We start from the raw sequence: 12,463 nt of genomic DNA, 5'->3' as shown, positions 1-12,463 counted from the left end.
ATTGAGCGTGGAGATGATTTTTGCTCCTAGACTTCCATAAACACTGACTGGCATCTAAATGTTTAGGATTTGCCAATCTGGCTGCGGAGCCCTGGCTGTACTACAAGTAGTGAGGTCAAGGCTGGAGCAAAATTAGATATGCCTTCCTTGAAATAGGGTTAAGATTATATGTTGTTATAAGCATTTCGATAAACTTCACTGGCTGTCTAAAGGCTTTGGGACGTAGGCCCGACAATAGAACCTGGTACAGTTCCGTAACATAACAAACCATTTTTTACTTTTTAACGGTTTTTTCCTTTGAGATTGTGAGACACGATACTGATAGTATTTCCCCCCCCCCACTCTTGGACTTCACATAGCAATCCCATGTATGATTCTGGTAATGCTTGAATCAAATTTCAAGTGAAATAAGGATTATATATACATATTTTAAAGGTGAGCATCTAAAGAAATGTTGTTTCCTTTTGTTTTCATTTTAGTTATATTTTTGTCTTGATTCATTTTGCCAGGATGAATTTCATCCTTTCATCGAAGCACTTCTGCCCCACGTCCGAGCCTTCGCCTACACGTGGTTCAACCTGCAGGCCCGAAAACGAAAATACTTCAAAAAACATGAAAAGCGTATGTCAAAAGAAGAAGAGAGAGCTGTGAAGGATGAGTTGCTAAGTGAAAAACCAGAGGTCAAACAGAAGTGGGCATCTCGACTGCTGGCCAAGTTGCGGAAAGATATCCGACCTGAGTACCGAGAGGATTTTGTTCTTACAGTTACAGGGAAAAAGCCTCCATGTTGCGTTCTTTCCAACCCAGACCAGAAAGGCAAGATGCGAAGAATTGACTGCCTCCGCCAGGCAGATAAAGTCTGGAGGTTGGACCTTGTTATGGTGATTTTATTTAAAGGTATTCCGCTCGAAAGTACTGATGGCGAGCGCCTTGTAAAGTCCCCGCAGTGCTCTAATCCAGGGCTCTGTGTCCAGCCCCATCACATAGGGGTTTCTGTTAAGGAACTCGATTTATATTTGGCATACTTTGTGCATGCAGCAGGTAAGTGCGATGGTGAGAAGTCGGTCCGCTTTCTCGCGTGTTCTTTCCTGATGACCTCTGCGTGTGCTGGGCCATTCTTGAGCTCCCTATGGCAGGCCACGTCTATATGGACAGCGTGATGTCCAAGGTAGCCCAATGTCAGAGTAACCAGATGCTGCAGAGTTTGAGGTTCCACCTTCACTCAGGTGGAAAAGCATAGCTTTGAGAGCATTCTTGTTAAGTTCAATTCTCTTGGCAAGTAGTGTTATCAAAGGTTTTGGTAGTCAATTATGAGATATTGTTTAAATCACGTTTTTTTGATGAGGGATGAGAGAAACCTCATAAAAACCCTTGTAAGAAAGAGTCTATTTTAACTGGCAAGTGATCTAGTTAAAAAGCATTTAGTTTGATAGTGAGGCAATGTTTTTAGTTGCTTTTCTTCTGGGAGTGTTTTTAACCTTCTGGAGCCTCTTGAGCCCCCCTCTAATCAAGAAGAGGTTGGAGGTAAGATTGCTATCAAATTGCTGATCATTTATGAAGAAAAAAGAATCACACTAATACAAACTTACTAACTTTGTTTTAGGAATACTTGGTGGTGTTTAAGATTGCTAAGGGAAAAAAAACCAATCCAACTCTTTAAGCAATTGATGGAAAGGTTAATCTTAAAAGTAACCAAATCTGTATAGTGCGTTTGAACAAATTGAGAAATCGATATTGAGAACTGATTCAGTGAGTTGCTTTGATTCATAATAACATTCTTTATTGTTCCAAGGCTGTTTTCAAGGCATGCTTTTCCTGTGTCTATTACAGCAGGTAGAGTAGCATTCGGGATAAAACTATTGAGGACTGGATAAAATAATGCATTTTTACTTTGTTCCTCTTGTCTTGTTTTAGACAAAAGGCTCATTGTGTTAATGTGAAAGCTCAGGTCTTGTGAAACTTGTTGACTTTTTATATGTACATATCGGTCTTGCTAGATTACCTTTATGGCAGTTACTTGAGCCAGATGGAAGAACGAAGGTTGTGGAATCCTTCCAGTAGGTTGTTTTGGGGTGCATGTATGTATGTATTTTTTGCCAAAGGGCAGAGAAGATGATACCTGTAAAAGGGAACATTCCATTGTTTTGCAAAACATTTTTAATTCTAAAAATGTGAGCAATTTTTTAAAGACGTCATCTGATAGCCTATTCTCTATTATTTTTCTCAATATATGTTTTAGAAAGAGAACTTTTGTTATCCATCTGTCCTTACATAAGAAACTGGAGAATTTTACTTTGCAAGCATGTCACATCATCATTTGCATTCTGTTGGCAGGGGATAGATGAGTATTTTAGAGGATGTGATCTGTAAGTGTTTCAAATATTTGGGTTTTTGAAAATGTATACTTAATTATAAGAGGTGCCTGTTGCCTTAGGCAGTTCTGGGTAGCAAAAACGAAAAGGCAACATCTCTCAAATGACCTCTAAACAGGAACCAGTGGCCCTTTATTAACTCTCGGTTAACTCTATTGTTGTTACTTTGTCTATTGAAAAAGCAGAGTTAAAAAATTTTATTTTTATATATATAAGTAGAGATTCTGCCAGGGCAAGGTGCAAAAAAGTTGTGGCTATTAGAGGTGCTTTGGGAGCACACTTTAAAAATTGTGTGTTTAATCTCTAATATTTGGAAAAGTAAATGCTTTATAAATGATAATAAATGCTCTAACGGACCAACATAGGAAACTGCAGGTGCCAACGAGTGATGCCCATCACGGTGTGTGCGTCCTTCGAAGGTAACATCACAACGGAATACCTGTTCTGCGCTTATTGGTATGAGCAGCGTCCCTTCTAAGTTTTACGTGTGAACGTTTCCTTTAGATTCACAGAGACGCAGCCCTTCTCGCTCTCGCCGTTTCACGTTGGATTCTCTTTCACTGTTGACGGTTTTTGCCCATTTTATGGCTCCAGATCCTTGAGCCAACACAGTTGCTGGTGGTTTCAAGGACCGGAAGGTTGATGTTGGTGAAATGGCAGGTAGAAGGTTGCTTAGGAAGAGTGAGCATCCTTATTGCTAATGAAAGATTTATTGCCAGCACCGTGGATCAGACTACCTTTCGGTTCGGTTTCCCTGCACCTCCCAGAATCCCTTGGTTGCCTGAATGCCGGCCAAGTGCAAGCCATTGGCTCTCCCTGCGCAGCCGCAGCGCCTCTGCGCGCACCGGGAAGGGTCCGAGGGATGCTCAAGGCCTTTTGTCTGAAAATATCTCAAATTTGATTTCAGAGATTTAAAGGCCTGTCATTTGTGGAAGGGAAGCTGCCAGTACAAATAGGAGGTAGATCGGTCAACTCGCATACAACTGATTTGACAAGCATCTGTTATAATACTGAAGATTTGTAAACACTAAACAATGTTTTTACCTCCTTAAAAGTTTTGAGAACTTGCCAGTATTGGCAGGAGGCAAAGACTCTGAAACGTGCTTCAAGAAACATGCCAAAACCATTGTGGCCTTTTCACCTATAGTCTTACCCCCCTTTCTTTTAAATTTTTTTTTCTCCCAAAATGCCATTTCCCCCCTTGATTGCCACAAGAAGATTTTTTTTTCTTTCTAAAAATGCATACAATAATTATTGCTTCATGCCTCGGCCTCTTCTTTGGAAGGAAGTTGAAATCTTAGAACACACATGTAAATACTGGAAGCTAATGCAGAATCAGTTGTTTTTTAAAAGTGTAGGAGATGATTTTTTTAAGTTATTGAGACACAAAATACAATACATAAACTGCATTCCTTTTTTTTTATTCCGTCTAAATCAAGGGGCATTGGAACTGTGAATTTTGTGGCTGATAAACAGTAACAAGTGTAATGAAATCGGAGTGATTCCAGAAGCCTAGAATTTCATCTCGTTAAAAGTACAAAAGAGTAAAACCATTTTATGCCCAGAATTTGGTCTCTACTTGAGTGGTCCTTCCCACGTATCGCATGACAACTTGGAGATGTTATGGCATTGTGGCAAATGGTTTTCTTTGTGGGCGTGTAACAGTAAAGCTAATTTATGACTAGTCTTTACCAGATGATCTGTATCAGAATCTACAATATACCCGGCACGTGGCAAGGTCACAATTTAAGTTGTTAAGGTCATAACCTTAGCCACCAGGCATTTGACCTTTTAGATAAAGTTAACCTTTGTTCATTAGTAGGCACTCAACCGAGAACTTTCTGGAGAGTTTTTTTTTTTTTTTTTAACTGCTTCTGTATAACTTCTGGTAATGTAATCAGATTCTAGAAAGATTCTCAGTTGAGTTAGTTAAATTTTGTAAGGGGTTAGATTTTTTAAGGACTCATCTCTTATGTAGAGATAGGTTGCTGTATCTAGGCCATAAAATGACAGTGTCACAATTTACTTTTTATAGTTATTACCTGCTGGGGGATAGAATGCAAGCTGAGGCAGCTGTGTGGAGATATTTAAAAACTAAAGTTAAACAAATAGAATTATGTTTAGTTCGGTGAAGGCCTTTGCTAAGGTTCGAGTGGCTTTAGTCCCCAAAGCGATTAATCACAATGAGCATCTTCAGTTTTTAGCAGGTGAGGAATTTTCTAAGATTGGAAGTATTTTTAGTTGCCGTAACATTCACTTTGAACGACAAATACATGACAGGAGTCAGGTAGTTGCTGTAATTGTTAATTAGCCCGTGACAGAGCAAATTGAACTTGTCTTGATGGTAGCAGGAGTACTTGTTAGTTTCCTGGTGGAAAGTGACTGTGTTTGCATCATGGTGATTTCAGTACAGTCGTTACTGATTGCTTCCATGCTCCCATCGTTGCTGCCTTTACTTAGTGTTGCTCGGACCAGGAATAATACAGGTTTGCGCACTTAGAGTTGCGGTGCCTGGGAAGCTTGGTACCTGTCCTGGAAACCTGCCGGTAGGGTTACTGATGACCACATTATCTGTACTATATTGTTCACTTAATTATGCTGTCCTGAACGCTCAGTCAAATTATTTCTGCTACTGTTAGTTTCTCCCTGATAGGCCACATATTATTCCATTTCAACAAAGAGAGACTCCCACTCAGGTGCACTGTAGTTGTATTTTGGCTTCGTGATTGCCATTCCTTCATATAGTAATAGAGGAAGCCGTGATATGCAGATAGAGCAGATGGTCATGTTGACAGATTGAGAATTCACTTCCTACTGCTTCAGAGCAGGTGTAAGATTAGGAGTGTCTGTGTAGGAGCGTGTGTGCGCCTCGTGTGCATGTGTGTGCACATCCAGGCTGCACACAGAGTGCTGGATAGAGTAGGGGGGGAATGCTTTCTTTTTCTAAAAAGCGGGTACCTGAAATACAGTGTAATCATCTGTGGAAGGTTATCAATGCATACCGAGTAGTATTAATAATTATAAAAAAATTTTTAATGGATGTTAGATTGTTACAGTTTATAATTTTATGCCAAATTAATTGTGATAATTTTAAAATTTAAGGTAACTTACTATGTTTGTGGCAGGGTTGTGTATATAAAATATAGTTAATATGTTCTGTTAATAGGAGCTTGTGTGTATGTATGTTTACACTCAAATCTAAGACTATACATTATAGTACCTTAATAAACTGCCTAGTAGAAATAGTTGTGTGGTTTAGTTTCTTTGATTTATAATAATAAACTGTATTTGGAAAAAGAATGGGGAAAGATTATATACAGTGATATTTAATGTTAGTACCACTCTATTTCAAATTGTAACCCTAACCTTAAACCAAAGGTGGATTTTGTGGCCAATTGGTGTACTGTAACTTACTGGTACATGCACACGCTTTTAGAAGATGTCATCTTTTTACTTATCTTGTCATTCTTTAAGGGAGTTAGCCCAATCAACAAACTTGAGATGAAATATGGCTTTTATATCCTTGAGCGTTGTCTACATAACTTGAAGATTGTAGCAGTATTCTCTATTTAGAATGCAGCAACAATATTCTTTATCCTAGAATGTGGTGAGGAAGAAGTTGAAAGGCAGAGAGAGTAGAAGGAGTAGGGAAAAAGGGTTGTTCTGGAGTAAGACAGAGGTCAGCTCATTTATGGCTCAGAGGTTTGAGTGTTGGTAAGAAATTTCCCAACGCTGCTGGCTTGGATTTGCCTTGTCTGCTTTTCCACCCAGTGATGGATAGCATTAATTTAAACCTATTTAGGGCTAGTGTGGGAGAAACCACAGCCTTTGTTGTGGTCACTGCTGTACACAGTAGGACTGGGTGTTTTACTTGGTTAAGGCCTCAAGCTGCTTCCAGAGGATGCAGAACAGCCTGTCGTTTTTTTAAAAACTTGCACAGAAGCAACAACAATTCTAATTGCTCACAAATGTTAATATAGATTATTAAAAACAATTTTGAGGTTAGAATAGAAGGAAAAACATAAAATACAGATTGCATTCAGTGACTGTGCTAAACACCAATTTGTTGTCATTTCAGCAGTTATTTTTCCATGGTCATTTAGAGGTTAGATCTTGCTTTTAAACATAAAATTGTAAATCCTTGGGAGGTGAGGTCAGGGGAAGGAAGAAGTCAGGTGGAGGAGGAAGAGAATGAATGAACTGGCGTGCTTTGTTAAGAGAAACTAAAACTGTGAACTTAATTGCAAATGGATATGCTCTAAAAAGTGTTTTGGTTTAAGTAATGACTGTAAAAGGATCCCAGGCAGTAAGACATCAGGTGGAGAATTTTATAATCCATCTCACCATCATTTTTTGCATTGTATGTTCTGACTATGTGGGGGGTTTTGGGAATTTCTTTTCAGATTTTTAGAAAGAAAAGTTCTGCAAAAATTCTGTGTAGCATTTAGGGGTCCAGTTAAGGACACTGTGGCTTCCATGAACTTGGAAAGGGGGGCTATTGAGTTAATCATTATTATTATTACCATTTTCTTTTCAAGGGGGAAACTTAGAATGTTGTCAACATTTTGGCCATTTCCCACCAAGGCAACTGTTAGAAGTGATTGATCCAAACTTTAGAGTTTATCAGAATTCTCTAGCTGCTGTTAAGATAGAAATGGCTTTTTTCCTAGGCATTTCCCCAAATATTAGAAATCAGTACTTCTTGTTTTGCTATGACAATTCCACAGGGTAAAAGTATATCTTATCTAACAGGGTTAGTCTTCTTATTCTAGTGAAATAAACATGGCCTTTTAGCCAAAGGAATACGTCCACAAATGACAAATTGTGGCAGGTTTGGAGCAGAGGATATTTTTGCTGTTTTGTTTGTAAGAGATACTAAATGAGATAAGATTGAGAGAAATAAATTCATGTGTGTATGCATTTTGGCAAGTGTTGGTCTGTGAGATATTGCTAATCTCAACCTGAGAAATGGTTAGGATGATTGTAATAACTGGAGATTGAAGTGGTATAGCTTTCATGTTTTTTGAGAGCTTTAAACTTATTTGTCTTCATATCTTTCACATATTTTCCTAGTGATAAGTATTTTGGACCTTGATAGATCAAGAGTAGAGAGAAGGAGGGACTTCCCTGGTGGCTCAGGTGGTAAAGATCCGCCAGTGGTGTGGGAGACCTGGCTGGGTTTGATCCCTGGGTTGGGAAGATCCCCTGGAGGAGGGCCTGACAACCCACTGCAGTATTCTTGCCTGGAGAATCCGCATGGACAGAGAAGCCTGGAGGGCTACAGTCCATGGGGTCGCAAAGAGTTGGACACAACTGAGTGACTAAGCACGGCACAGCACTGCACAGAAAAGGAGATGGGTGGAAGAAAGGAAGGCGGGCGAGCAGGCAGCTGGGCAAATGTTAATAATAAATTTTATTCAGTGTCTGTTTTGCAGCAAGTGCAGTACTAAATTTTGGCATACATTGTAGCTTTCGTTTTTTTTTTTTTTTTAAACTTCATTGGAGTATTGTAAATAAGTAATGCACTGTCCATTTGTACAGGTGAAAATCAAGTCTCAGAGGTGCCTAGTGACTTGTGCAGAGCAAGATTAAACCCAGGCCTCCTGATTCTGTGTCCTATTCTTTTAAAAATAAAATTCAGATCCGTCTGATATCCCTCTTTACATCCTGTTGTCTGGATTTAAAGAGGGATTGGATGTCACTTAAATGGTATCACACACCTACCTTAAATCAAAGGGGCAATAAAAAGTCAAAATCCAAACCCTTCCCACGGAGATATTTTACAGTGAAGTTTGGGTTTTGTCCGCAGAACGAAGCCACACTTGGTTAGAAGAGGGAGAAATGGTCTCATGCTTGTTAGTGTTGGGGTCAAAAATCTGGAATGACTTGTTCTTTCTTGTTTTTAGAATGTAGAAGTTTAGTGAATAGAAGCATTATAACACAGGTTTAAAAAATTTTTTTTTGTAAGATAAAGTTAGATGAATTGATTCTAGATGTTTTAGGAATTAAAGCAACCATTATTTTAAGAATCATAATTGCATGTTATATTTTACTGGGTAGATTTTTGTACATTTTTAAATATGCACAAGATATATATTTTTTAATTTCCTCATTAGATCTAAATGTTTTAAATTTACTTTGTTCCCAAAAGATCTTTTGTATAGTTATTTAAAAAAACAAAAAAATGGAATTTTATTAGTTAAAAAGTAGATATTTAATTTTAAAGACAAAGGAGGAAAATTGAAAATAGGAACAAGTTTCATGTTAATGCCCTTAAGTAACTGATATATTTATTGATTAATTTATTTAATTCCTTTATTTTCATTTTCTTTAAACTTCAGCAGGATTAGTTCTTAATGACTTAAGTGTAAAAGTTCAAAGCCTCACTCAACCTGAATTTTATAATTGTAAATAGAAAAAAGGTGATAATTATAATTTATACTACATCTGTTCATTGTATATATGAATCCTTCTAGTATTTATTTTAAAAAATAAGCTGTTGAACTTACATTGAATAAAATAGAAATGTGACTTTCTTTTTAAGTTTAATTTTTTAGAAGTGCTAATAAATTTAAAAGTTAGGCTGTGGAGTATGTCATCCCAGAAAGGGAAAACTGAGGTGTGTCTTAAAAGTGATTCAATTGGAAACAAGAAGATTGCAATAAAAAAAAATAAGACTCACACCCCACTGTCCTCTCCATCAGGCTCCATACTGCCTACCTTTGATGTCTCTGGTGAGGGTTTCTGGTGGGACCAACAGCCTGTGAGTTTCCGAACAAAAACTGTTTTCAGAGCATATGTATTCATGTATATGTTTTAATGACTATTTTTGAAATGCTCTATGGGTTATAAAAGCAAGATGAAATGAAAGTAGCAATAAAACATATTTTTAAAATGAATAATATTTAGCAGTTTTGTCGGTATTTCTGTGTAGCATCTGCCATTGTCAGGCTGTTGTCTTTGTTGCTATGGTTTGGGTGATTTTATTTCCTTTTGTAATTTTGCCAGCCTGTGATTGGCTAGTGCAACAACATGTTCATGCTGTTGGGGAAGATGTATCTGTGGTGAGTCATATAGCTTTATCCGATTGGTAATTTTTGGTAAGGAAAGGTATTTGTCAGTGGATAAATAAGAACTTTGGTGCTACAACATCAGTAATTCATTTAATTTTCAAAATTTGGGACCTATTACTTAATATGGGAAACTCAGAACTGTCTCTTGTGTGTTACATCCCTACCTTTTTCCTCTTCCCCTATTGGAAGCATTTAGAATTCTGTGTGTTTTAATTTTGAAGAGATTAGTGATTTAAGTTTAAGCTCCTACATAAAGTGAATATTGTACTTATGGGATCCCATCATTGTCACTTTCAAATATTCCATTGCCTTTCACAGGAGCTGACATCACAAGTCCTTAGGTTGACAAATTCTCATCAACTTTTATGAAAATTTTGGCTGCAAAAGGAGTAAAGTCAAAAGAGGGCCATAGACAGATGGATTTCAGTGTTGAGATGACATCAAGCCCTTCTTGTGGCATTTTTAAACACTCCAAATGAATGAGGAATGGAGATGCTTAAAGAGCTTACTGTAGAATGAGTAATTAAGATACTGTGCATCCGCATGTAAACCTTCAGCAGAGCTGTATGGGCTCAAGTATAATAGCAGATTAAGAATGAAAATAGTAAACATCTTTTATGTTGAGTATAATTCATAAATATTAAATATTAAAAGTGTTGTTGATAGAAAACAGTGTATGCCTGAGAGTACATGTTTAGCATTAAGTAATTGAAAGTTAAAGATAAGTGCGTTACGGACACTTAAGATGAAGCAAAGATTCGGGATAAGAATTTGGCAGAAGCTTGTCTGCATCTCTGTAGGACTGTGGCAGGATTTTTGCCTGGATGCCTTGTATATAAAAATTACCGAGTTACTAAAGTTTCTGATTGATTTATTTAGTTGGCTTTTTCTCCCCTTCTTTTAAATGGTGGAGGTTCTCTTTGGGAAAGTAGTTTCAAGTAACTTCTGAGAATGAAGTCTTTGTAACTTGATGCTGTTCAACAGCGTAACTATTGTTGTCTGTTCCTGTCAGGGAAAGATAGTCATTGCAATACTTTTATTGTATGGCCTCTTAATATGTGACAAGGACTTTTATCAAGAATTCTCTTTTCTTTTAAATGTACTTTTAAAAGTCCCTTACCCCTCCGACCCAATCAAGGATGACAGTGGTTTTTAAGAAGATTCAAATGAATTTTTATTATTTTTTTCTGCTTGTTTACTGTACAGACAAAAGTCTTATTTTTTTTTTTAAAAAAAGGGACTCTGAAATCATATATTTTAGATTTTCTGTAAAATAAAATAGGAATAGAAATTAACAGAAAAGTGCCATCTCATTGGGCCCAGGATGTGTATAGTTCTTGGAGAATGAGGGTATTGCAGCCTGAAATGTTAGCATTGAAGAACTAATTGTTCTGAAGGTATTTGTCCCTCATCTCAGAAAAGATGGCAAACATGCAAAATGGATAAATGTAATCCTTTGTACTTTTACCACCTACATTTTTAAACTACAGTGACTCTGATTTCTGTAGAAAGGTCAGAGGTTTCAGACAGAAAGCTTTGTGATTCTTCAAAGAGAGACATTTTCAATTTTGCTATCTAAAGACTGATTATGCATAGCTTTTAACTTTATTTGCCGTTGAGCCTCGGAGGTGCTGTGCTGGGGTGGGTGATGCTGAGTAAGTGAGGCCAGGTCATGAGACAGCAGAACTGGAGGCAGACAGATAGATGGGAGAGGAACACAGATGCACATTCAGAGAGTCGCATGTTTGGCCCTCTATTACTGACACCTTTTAAAAAGTGTGAACAGAGCAGCTGTAACTGTATTTTGCTTTGTGCTGGAGCATTCTGTGACAGACTCTTTAAACACTTTGGGCACTTAAAGGAGTTTACATAGCTGGGTGCCATTTCTTAGGGTTGGCTTTGTTGGTTTTCTAAATTGTGGATATGGGTTTCTTGGGTTTTATGTGGGTTGCTTTGTTTCTGCTTCGTTTTCCTTTTGGACTTCTCCAAGTTTTGGAGGATTTTTCATGTTGGGTGATGGGGGGCGAGTGGAGATGGTAGATGCCTTTTGTTGTGGTTTACTCCTGTTATTCAGGAAACTGAGGTTCAGAGAGTGTTCTTAGCTCACTCAAGGTCAGGCCAATGGTAAATGGCAGAGCCAGGATGAAAGCCAGATCCGCTAGACTAGTGTTGTTAATTTCTATGATATTTAAGTTGGTTCCTATACATTATTTTATTAGCTCTTCATGTAAATCTTACCTTTTAGATAGGGGAGCTTTTATAATTGCCTTAATGCTGCTGAGAAACAAAGAGGCTGAGAAATGTGTCCATGGTACATGGTTAGTAAGTGGTTAGGGCTGGTTACCAGGTCTGACCTTTCCACGGCCTGTTTTTATCTCCCATGTGTTCCCGAGTATATTATTCTCCCTAAGGGCTGCTTTGGAATTTATGGATGGGCTTAAAATTGTTCTCTGGAAGTACATTATAGTGCTGAAAGCTATTGTTTTCTCTGAAGTTAAAATTAAAATTTTTTTTTAATTTTTGGCTGTGCTGGGTCTTCGTTGCTGTGCGGGTTTTCCTCTTGTTTCGTGTAGTGGAGGCTACTCTCTAGGTTCCGAGCGCAGGCTTCTCTTGTTGCAGAGCACCAGCTCTAGGGTCCTTGGGGTTCAGTAGTTGCAGCACGTGGGCTCAGTAGTTGCGGCTCCCAGGCTCTAGAACACAGGCTCAATAACTGTGGCACCTGGGCTTAGCTGCCCTGTGGCCTGTGGGATCTTCCTGAATCAGGGATCGAACCAGTGTCCTTGGCATTGGTACACAACTTCTTTACCACTGAGCCACCAGGGAAGCCCTTCTCTAAAGTTTAGAAAGTGGTCAGCAAGTAGTCTTTGTCCTGGTTTGTTAATAGATTCAGAACTTTATACTTTGAAGGAAGCTTAGAGGAAACTTTAATTTTGCAAGTCTATGCATCCCAGGAGCTCTGGAGATAGAAAATTCGTGTGTAAGTTGAGGAGCAGTTGTGGTCTGTTGTTATCATTTGCA

General features: G+C 38.1%; 1 protein-coding gene across 5 annotated transcripts in view; it reads left to right on the top strand.

Moving 5' to 3' along the window:
* NFIA (nuclear factor I A) overlaps positions 1-12,463 on the top strand; it is a 408,349-nt gene that overhangs the window by 11,255 nt on the left and 384,631 nt on the right. For all 5 annotated transcript variants that reach the window (XM_040232718.1, XM_040232715.1, XM_040232717.1 and 2 more), the window contains exon 2: positions 510-1,041. In XM_040232718.1, coding sequence (XP_040088652.1) covers positions 510-1,041 — 532 coding nt within the window. The remainder of the gene's footprint in view (positions 1-509; positions 1,042-12,463) is intronic.

The sequence above is a fragment of the Oryx dammah genome, unplaced genomic scaffold, assembly GCF_014754425.2.
Source record: "Oryx dammah isolate SB20612 unplaced genomic scaffold, SCBI_Odam_1.1 HiC_scaffold_28, whole genome shotgun sequence".
Classification (NCBI taxonomy): Eukaryota; Metazoa; Chordata; class Mammalia; order Artiodactyla; family Bovidae; genus Oryx; species Oryx dammah.
This window is presented reverse-complemented; position numbering and strand designations above follow the sequence as displayed.